This window comes from Diadema setosum, chromosome 12 (assembly GCF_964275005.1).
Source record: "Diadema setosum chromosome 12, eeDiaSeto1, whole genome shotgun sequence".
In the NCBI taxonomy this organism is placed as follows: Eukaryota; Metazoa; Echinodermata; class Echinoidea; order Diadematoida; family Diadematidae; genus Diadema; species Diadema setosum.
The window spans coordinates 6,291,931-6,302,657 of NC_092696.1; the positions used below are offsets into that span (position 1 = coordinate 6,291,931).

Here is a 10,727-nt window from a genome sequence, read left to right on the forward strand (position 1 = left end):
CATTGAATGGAAGCAAAGTTTGGCATTCCTCTTTAACTTTGCTCACTATCATGTCCAGCTTAACAGAAATTTGTAGAAGTTATACAAATTGGAAAAACAAAATTCTTTCTCAAAGCATGACTACCTTCATGTCTCAGAATAACGTGGCACACAGGGGGTTTCCACCATGGCACATAAAGAGTTAAACAAAAACAAAAAAAACCAACCCAACAACAACAACAAAAAAAATGACAGTAACAATGTGCTGAAAGTTGAACCTCTGTCTCTGGTGAAGTTGGTAGCTTCTTTGATCTGTATGTCATTCTTTAAGCATCGGTTCTTCGTCATCCCTAGCAACGTCATACTGTACTTGAAGTTCCCTCCTCTCGAACGGGTGGCTGCAAATCTGCAGAATGCTGATGAGATGAGACAAGGAGGCAACCAAAGAAGAACAGTTAGAACAATATGGGGATATAGGGAGAAAGAACACAAAATAAGATTTACCATTCTTGGTTTTCTTGTGGGAAAAAAAAAATCAACTGGAATCATTCACTCAATTGAGTAGGCCTATTAAGTTTACTTAGTATAATTACTTAGTTATTCATTTTACATGTACAATGTATCTATGCCTCTTCAAGCTCATAATGATAAAGTTCCACCACAGTGACGTCCATAGAATGAATGGTGCTGAACAGTAGAGGGCGGTATATTCTAAATGTTCTGGGCAAGGATACGGCTAGCCTTCTTATCTTCATAGTCCTCAATTTTGTTAACACATATAGTCTAGATCACAAAGAGCAGGAATGACTTTATTTGTTGTTGTTGTTGTTGTTGTTGTTGTTGTTGTTGTTTTTTAAGGGGAGTGGGCAAGATATAGTTGCTTGATAATTGACGGTATTTGTAAATGATATTCCAAGAAAATGGACTAGCAGGATTACAACCATGATCAATATCCATTCATTTGACAGTTCTATCACTTTTCATCTAGTCTCCAAAACACTGAAAGAAACGGGTCTGCAAAATACTACAGATCAAAAAAGAAAGTAGAAAGAAAAAAAAAAACGAGCAAACAAACAAAAAGGAAAATAAGGCAAAAAAAAATCCTCCCCCCCCCCAAAAAAAAAAGAAAAAAAAAGAAAAAAAAAAGAAAAGAAGAAACGATCACAAAAGAGCAAAACGTTCTGGAGATAAATGCAGATCAGGCTGACAAATATTAAAGCAAAAGAGTATGACGCAAAAAATAAAATAAAAATGAAGCCCCATTTCAACCAAAACTAAACTATCTCTTTAGAAAGCATTCTACAACATATTTTTTCATTTGAAAAACAATTTCCTACATTCAATGAGGAAAAGTCATTCTAAACATCCCAAAAAACATCCTAGTTGGAAAGCTCTGCTGCATGCCTGACCAATGCAACCCAGATTTTCTATTTGTGACCGTGCATCACAAAACCAACAAAAAGTCGCACCCCCGGATTTTACATGAGGACTCAAAAAAAGTGAATCGGGTCAACCAAGTCAATCTTGGGTTTGTCATATTTTCTAAAAGAGCTATTCTTCTTCTACAACACAGCTAAGTTTGGGATCATAGAGTGAATGGGGAAGTGTGTTTTTAGAAGTTTTTCTACAACCCTTTTATTTATAGAGTAGTGAGATCAGGTATGTATGTCTTAGAGGCCACTTTTCATTTTCTTGACAATCCTTCGCACACTCTTGACTTTCAACTTAACTCTTTATGTGCCATGGTGGAAACCCCCTGTGTGCCACGTTATTCTGAGACACGAAAGTAGTCATGCTTCGAGAAAGAATTCTGTTTTTCCAATTTGTATAACTTCTACAAATTTCTGTTAAGATTAACATAATAGTAGCCAAAGTTAAAGAGGAATGCCAAGCTTTGTTTCGATATAAATTGTATGACGACTCTATTTTCAATTTTTCTTTTGAATGACCAGTTGCTACATTACTGCAAAGGCATGACATTTGCACATAAAACCTGGACAGAAACTTTAATAGAATATAAAAGCAAATCTAGTGGGGAACATCGCTTGATAGTCGATCACGACATAGAATGCAAGCCGTATATATGAGAGGAACAAAAGCATGAGAAACGCTGTCATTGTGCCGCGGGATTAGCAGTAATTAGCGGTTTATCGATCGGTTATGGCGGCTTTGTTTGTTGAGCAGAATATGCGAAGTTGGCACGCCGTCGACTGAGTCGGACGTGCGAACGTGGCACATAAAGAGTTAAATAACTTTCGATGAGATAATGCTACTGCTTTGAAAATTGCCATTTATCATGGACAGGATCACGGTTAATTTCAGGTTGATCTGATAATCCTTTCATTGTTGTTCATCCAGTAGATTACATCCTGTTTTGTTTATGGTTTTTTTTTGTTTTTTTGTCCCTTTCATCGCACAGCTAGCACGGTTTGGTAAAAACTAAGTGCTTGAGTAGACCCTTTACTTCAGAGCCTCTTTTCTTGGTTCACACTTTTCAGAGTGTGTACATTCTTTCCAATATTTAGATAGATTAGGAGAGTCCGTCTGAATTGAGTGATACATCATTTTAAAGCTTAGAGTATGCTCTTTCAGAATCTGCCCTTAACTAAAAATCCATGTCTGGCGACGTTTTTGTTGGTTTCATGATGCAGAGTAACATTTTGTCTTCCTTTCAGCAAATGCATTGACAGTGGAACAGTTTCAGCTAAAGCTAAGCATGCGAGTCTTACAAGGTTAGGGTGATGGGGACAATGTAGATGGCTGCTGCTAAGTAGAACGTGAGTTGTGGTATGCCGATGAGTGTAGTTTTGGCGTAGACAGCATTCAGCAGCAACGGGGAGATGACCTTGCCGACTGAGGTCACGATCGAGAGGAGTGCAAATGCGGCCCCTGAAAAAAAATCAAAACAAAAAATAACTAAACAAAACAAAAACAGAAATGAATTACTGTACAAGTGAGTACCGTACAAGGGCGGTGAGTTGGCTCAGTCGGTAGCGCGTCTGCCTCCGACCGAAGCAACCCAGTTTCGATACCCGAGTCTGGACGGAGCAATGTTGTGTGTAATCATAATTATCGTCCCCTCTAGCAAGAGGCAAAACACTCTGTCCCTCGGATAGGACATAAAATCGATGTCCCGTGTGTGAGAGAGTAACAACTCATGCACGTAAAAGATCCCGCTTCATTCATTCATGGCAAAGAGCAGGGTGTCTAACCTGGTGAAGTGGTTTGCCTTACATCAAACTGGTCCCCATGGAAGACCAGCTTAATGTAGCTGAATATGGGCTATCCAGCCATCTTCTCAGATGGAAAATGAACAAACAAATAAGTGGATATTTTTGTGCTCTGCTGAGCAAGATCAATTTTACATGTTTTAAATTCTGCACAATCCAGTCATTATATAGTGGTACATACAATAAGCAAAAGTATCCCCTTGCTTTTATTTTTGTGCTAGTTTCTGGTTGCGAAAAATGTGCAAAATGTTTTCCCTCCATAATAACCTATGCTATTAGATTTGCCAGTACAAGTAGAACTGTTGTAAAAGGTATATTTGATTATTTGGTACACCATTTTTTTTTTTCTTTTGAAGGAAGGGAGGTTGGCTCATATTTAGCATTATAATTACATTTGTATATCATTTATGATTATTATGGAAAAATAAATCAAAACAAATAAAATGATAATGATAAAAGAATTATCACCTTGCTCCTGACTGCTCACAAGCTTGGAGAGAAAGTCTTCAGATATAGCATCGGGAACAGTTCTCAGAAAACCCACGCCGACAGCTGATGAAAGAGCCATATATCACCATTAAAGAAATAAAACAAAATTAATACAGTTGAACCTCTATTATCCGGCCTCCCTTTATCCGGATCTCTCTATTATCCGGACGCAATCTCGCCGTGATTTTGCCCAACTCCTTGAGAACTCCTACACAAACACACATGAATAAAATATTACTTCCAACATGATTAACATACATTACATCAAATTTCCTTCCAAATTGCTTACCCTCAGACATTTTAACATCCCCAAACATCCCCAAATGTAACAATGAAAAGGTTGCAGTATACACATTACTACATGTGGTACTACAATGGGCTACATCAGTACATGTGTATGTATGTACATGTATAAAGCATTGAGTCTCCCGTATCCGGCCAAATCCCTTATCCGGATGAGCCCCAGTCCCGACTTGTCCGGATACGAGAGGTTCAACTGTACATAGATTCACAGAAGACACAAACGAAGAGTTTGTTTGCCAAAACCAATAAGTCCATATTTGCCAAACGGAGATATTTGCGATTAAAGGTCAAGAAAAATAAAGAGAATAATAAGAAAATTCTTACTTCTTTTGACCATAATTTCATAAATGTACCTTCATATGTTATGACCAATATATCATTTTAAAGGTATCATTTTGTACTTTTATGACAAAGACCCTACTTCAAAATCTTCAAAAATGGACTTATCGGTTTTTGCAAACAAACTCTTCAAATACTTCAATGTTCCAATAAGAAGCAACTTCACAAAAAGGAGAAAACAAATTACAAAATCAATACAGAGTGCAAAACAAGAAAGAAAAAAAAAAATAGAAGGGAAAATAGTATGACAGATTAAGGGAATACCTGTAGAAATTTAACCCACTGAGGATGAGTCTGTGAGTATATAACTCGGGCAAGCGTCTATGGGAAATGCGTTTTGTAGCAAACTCAAACTGCCCTCTATGAGTTAAAGGGTAAATATCATAATACCTTTTTATGTTAAAAAAGATCATGGAAACATTTAAGTGTAATAAAGCAAATTTCAGAAAAAACTTTTTTTTTGGTCATATCAAACACACACATTCTTATCTGTGATGAAGAACTCAGCAGGTACTGAATAATCATCATGAAAAACCATAACTGGCAACTATAATACTGAAAATGATGAAATATCCAGTTTTACCAAGGACAAGAATTCCAGGTTAGGTGGTGCTTTCCTATAGGGCCTTGCTCTAGTAATTCATCATCCCCCCTCCCCCCCCCCAAAAAAAAAAAAAAAAAAAAATGAGTTCATACTACCGTCAACCTTGCCTTTTGAAGTCATATCCAAAGGGACTAAGAATACCTTTGATTTATGTGATTTTTGTTTATTTCACATTAGAATGAACACATGATTATATATCAAGGTTAGATTTTTCTTTGACTAAATAGCCATTTGTATTTTTTCCTGCCAACATCAACTTAAAGGTTGTATATCCCCTTTGCAAAAGTCACAAAAGTTTGCATGGGTGAAGAACAATGTTTCCAAACATAGTGTATGAAATCTTTATATTACACCTCAGAGATTTTTACAAAGAAATGAAAACCTATTATAAAACCCAATGTCACTCCAGAATACTCATCCTTTTTGTACTGATAATAATGACTGGATTTTTGTTTGTTTGTTGTTGCTGTTTTGTTTTGTTGGGGGGGGGGAGGGGTGAATAATTTCACTTGAAATCAATAGAATTGTTCCCCCTCCATCATAAGAAGTTTTCAGTTTTCTTATTCTGAGGAAAGGTCTGAATTACCTACCTCTATAATAAAACAGCTTATGTAAGGGATGCAATTTTCTGGGTTGCAAATAGGGCACACAAACTATAAGCAAGGTTGGGAGTATTTTTCACATGATGCTCACCCCCATAAACTAGGACATTATTGGTCTTTGCCAGAGCAGTGGTTATCAGCAAGGCAATGCCAGACAAGAATCCAAGCTGCAGGATCCAGTAACCAGAGAGACAGCACAGCAATGGCTTGATGAGGACCACCGCAACTGAAGCATATTGAAAAAAAAAGAAGACATATAAGCACCTGGTATATGTTTAGCATGGAAACCTAGTATTGTGAGATCTAAAACAATGTAATACTTGAAACAACAAAGTCTTTACTCGAGCCAAAAATGGAAGCATTCTTTTTGGCCCAATTTCATTTTGATTGATGACGAGGCAATTAATTAATGGTAGACATAAAAATCAAGCAATTTCTCTCTTTTGCCATAATTTGTTGTTGTCGTTGTTACTCATGCACATGACTGAACAACTTTCCCAACCTCAAGAATCTGTTTATATTATCAGTTTCACTGAACACTATGTAATATGCATGCTTTGGATGATAATCATTCAATAATCATTAACAATAATTTATCATCAACTTCAATGAAAGGAAGATTCACAGCTAATTTGGCACTTGGAAAGGACAATACAACTACCACACCATCCTAGTTATGATTGTGTTGATTTCAGAACAAAACTACAGTTGCGTGCAGCAGCGGTAAGTGGGGATGAAGAGCTCTCTACTTTCTCCACACAAGACTACAAAAAATGTATTCTGTCGTACTGAATGGTTTCGGTCTCCACACCAAGGAGATTTATAGCAATGAGGAGGGCTTTCAAGGAGAACATCCAACAATAATAATTCTTCTCACTACACGTATAAAGTGATAAGTCAAAATCATATTGCCCTATATTCCTCTGATTGGCTAAAGCTTCTTATGTCATGATAACCATAAAAAGAATGGGTTTGTATGGGGGGGGGGGGGGAGGTGTCGTATCAGAAGCTGACCTACAAGTGTATACCTCAGGGCTTTAAAAGAGAGGAGTTGGTGTGGTCCATTACTGATGTATCGCAAATATTGACATGAGTGGAAAAGATTAGGATGTGGTATGGAAAAGATTTTAAAAAATTAAGGTATACTGATGATACCATGACTGTCTTTAGGGAGGACCAGAGTATTCAAGGGATGGCTAGTAACTGATCAGTGGGAATCAGTGGGAATGCTGGGGGATGATTGTTCCAATCCTTGTGGGATTCATTTAAGAGTACATGATATATCTATTGCTGTGTGAAAATTATTTGCTTCAGAATCATCTCATATTCAAGTAATTTGCAGTTTAATCGTTCCAGACTAGCATGTCTGTACAGTGACGGGGCATTAAACTGCTCATCACTTGAATATGAGACCATTCTGAAGCAAATAATTTTCATAAACAATAGATATATAATGTACTCTTAAATGAATCTCACAAGGATTGAAACAATCATTCCCCAGAATTCCCACTGATCAGTTACTAGCCATCCCCTTTAAAGACTAGTATGGCTTGAGAGTGACGAACTTATTAACCTCTTGTGTGCTTTGAGTGCCAATTGTCACAGAAAAGTAGGTTTTGTTTTGTTTTGTTTCTTGTTTGTTTTTGTTTTTTTTTTGTTTTTGTTTTTGTGAACTGCAAGAGAGAATGTCTGTCTCTTTTCTCGTTAACCTGTTGAAGACTAGTCCCGAGTATTCTTGGGCTAGGGTAAATGGGAAATGTGTGTTATAGGAAAATCAATCCATCTTCAACAGGTTAAATTTTCTTTGACAAGTACCACATGACCTCAATTTTGAACAAATTCACATACAAACTTGCCTTCCTTGCAATGGTGATTGAAAAGAATAAACTCACATTATAAATCTCTTAAAACAAATACAACGTACACTGTATTGTAATAATTGCATTGGTCTCTAAGGGTCTATTACATGAAAGTCTTATGAGAGACTTTTTGCTCCTAAGACACACTCATGATCGAGAGACTTCATGAAATGCATTTTACTTCTCTTTGAAAGTCTACTCTCATACACAATGTAGGCCTACATGTAGCTTTATATAATGGACTTTGGCCATTCTGAGACTAAAAGACTTTATGTAATGACTTCATAAAACAGACCCAAGGCTGATCAGGGAGTTAGTGAGCTTTTTGCGGCTGGGCTTCTCAGAAAGATAACCTCTTCCGGTATCTTTTCTTTTCTTTTCTTTTGTTGTTGTTGTTGTTGCAGTAGAACAGAGACTTACCTGCAGCAGGAAAGGAATTGACGATGACATTGTAGATTCCGACCAGTGTAGGGGACCAGCAGTAAGGTGGCCCCAGCCCGTAGATCGTGATGACCGCATACACCGCTTCGTTGATGAGGGAGTACAGCATGAATATTGCCATGATCATGCCGATGCGTAAATTGCGCCTCTCGTGTGAAACCGACATGAGCTTTACAAAGCTAGCAAAGAGCGCCTTCACTGTTTCTTTCACCCTGAAGGTTGTGCGGTTTTGTACAGTTTCCAGCAAAAGACCTGGAACCACGAGATACACTAAATTGAGAACGGCAAAGAGCGTACCACATCCAAAGGCTATGACATAATTTCCAGTATTCTGGAGTATGACGTCGACTAGAATTTGGCTCAACCCAAATCCGAAGTATACAACACAGGTGACGATCACGTACTTGGTTGTGCGCGCTTTCCCGGTGCTCGAGTCGCCTACGTATGCAAATGAGACGTTCATGGTGACAATTGAGTCCCCGCTAATTCCCAGAATGCATTCTGCAGCCACGGCAACAGGCAGAGGTAGAGACAGCCATGCCACCAGGAGGAAAATAGCGGAAGCGAGAACGTGACCCACAGCATTGATGATCAGGACAGGCTTCCTACCGACGAAGTCTGAGGCAGCGATGAGGATTGTGCCCGTAAATATAGGAATGAAGACCGAGGTGGACTTCATGTACATAACCCAGATGGCAGTCTCCGCCTCAATCCGCTGGCCAATAGCATCCTCTGTGATTTAGTTGTTGGAATATGATTCAATCAATCAATTTAGCACACAAAGATATGGGATGGCCACGTTAGAAGTTTGTTGATTCTAATTATCGGGGCTGGTATGTGCTGTTTCAATGTGTTATTTTCATTATTGTTATAACCATCATTATCATCAGTGTCATTGTTACTCTTTTAGGAACATTATCAATGTATAAAACAAACTTGACTAGTACAGAAAAATTCAAATCTATGTTTAAGACTTATTTGTTCATTGAATATTCTCATGCCCGACTATTCTGAAACTGTAGGGCCTACCTTCTTCCTTTCTTTTTCTCTTTTTTCTCAATGCTTAGCGTCATTTTAATGTGATAAGAGCTTTATAAATATTGTGAATTACTTTCATTTTCATTATCATCAATGGTGTGATTACATCGTAAGTTATGATCTAGACTTTGCTTCTAGATATCAAGTGAAACCCTTTCATGGAAATCCATCAACAGCAGACTTTGCTCTTAGACCAGACATCATTTATATTTATTTATTTATTATCATTATTATCATTTTTTTTTTTTGCAAGAGTAGAATCATGACTGTAATGTTGTAATTCTCGGATACCGATGTATTTGCAAAGTAGAAGGTCACAGATATTTTCTTGAGATGTTGTTTCACGATTTGACATCGAGGCTATCATAGTGCACTTATGCCTGTCGATCATTTCAGGAGGTGATATTTTCAAATTACTAAATTTACCGCCCAACAGGAATTTGTGAAATTTGTGAAAAAAAAAACTCCTGTGAAAAAAACAACTTTTACAGTTTCTTTTTTCACATGTGAATTTGCTTTTTAAGTAAACAATAAATTACAATTTGGAAATATTTTCAAAGAAGTTTGATGTTCTCTCATACATGTAAATGACTCTGAAAAAAAAAAGACAACAAGGCAAATCATAGACACGTATCCGGGCAATTACCCCCTCCGGGCAATTACCCCCTCCGGGCAATTACCCCCCCCCCCCCCCCCCCCCACCCCGGCTAAATACTGGTTAGTGGTAAGGTTAAAGTAAAGATTAGGGTTAGGTTTAGGGTTAGGAGTTTGGGTTAGGGTTAGGATTAGGTTCAGGTTTAGGATTAGGATTAGGGCCAGGAGAAGGGTCCGGGGTAATTGCCCAGGGGGTTAATTGCCCTAGACCCCATAGACATAGCAAAAAAGTTGCAGATTTCATCAGTCAAGCATAGATATCTGGAAACGCAAAAATTTTATTTGAATAGCATAACATGATTTTTATGAATTGTGGACCAATTTCAGCGTCCCATTTTGCATTTAAGTGTACACAAAATAGAACTTATTTCCCAACAACTTTACAATTTTACTGACAGCTGTCTAAGAACAAGCAATCAACTGTGATCACTTATGGTTCACCATTAAAAAATCCTGGTGTCATAATTTTGCGTCACATAAAATTGAGGATTTGGAGCAGTTTGTGGTCGAAACTCAGGGTACATAACCCGGTGAAGTGGTCCACCTCAACATCCCATTGGACCCCATGGAAGACCAGCTAGTGCAGCTGAATAATGGGCATACATCCAGCCATCTTCTCAGATGGAAGATGGTATGAACAGACAAACAGACAAACTTACCGGAAGTGTTTCCTAACGAGCAATTTCCCTTGTCCGGTGGGATGTAGTGCGAGGCCTCCGCCAGTCGATCCTTAACGTACTGGGTCCGGAGGTTGACCAGGACGCCCTGGACTGCCAGGATAAGGAAGATGCTGGGTTCCACAGACACTGTCCTCGTCCGGGGTAAAGGCGCCATCTCCTCCCCTTCGCCATCTTGAATGTCGCGGGTCATGGCCTGTTGCCACTAGGAATCTCTGCCTGAGTTCCCCTCTTGCAAACTCCTTGTGCAATGTAGGTGAGAATTACATCAAACAAGTGAGTGGATATAATTTTGACCAAAGAGCAGTCTTAATTCTATCAGGTTTCTGAATAATAATAATAAATGATACTACTACTACTAATAATAATAATAAAGATAATAATAATAATAATAACAATGTTAATAATAACATTACTATGTACCTGGTACTAAAAATTATGATAATTATTATAACAACAATAATATATGATTTATAATGCACAAAATAGAGTCTGTAGAGTGCTCAAGGCAC

General features: G+C 37.9%; 1 protein-coding gene across 1 annotated transcript; it reads right to left on the reverse strand.

Moving 5' to 3' along the window:
* Positions 1-250: 250 nt before the first annotated feature.
* LOC140236190 (proton-coupled folate transporter-like) lies at positions 251-10,465 on the reverse strand. Its single transcript, XM_072316157.1, has 6 exons — positions 10,198-10,465; positions 7,826-8,578; positions 5,638-5,772; positions 3,678-3,761; positions 2,709-2,868; positions 251-395 (listed from the first exon to the last, which is right to left on the reverse strand). The coding sequence occupies exons 1-6, from the start codon at positions 10,406-10,408 to the stop codon at positions 299-301; spliced, it is 1,440 nt and encodes a 479-aa protein (XP_072172258.1). The 5' UTR covers positions 10,409-10,465; the 3' UTR covers positions 251-298.
* Positions 10,466-10,727: the final 262 nt, after the last annotated feature.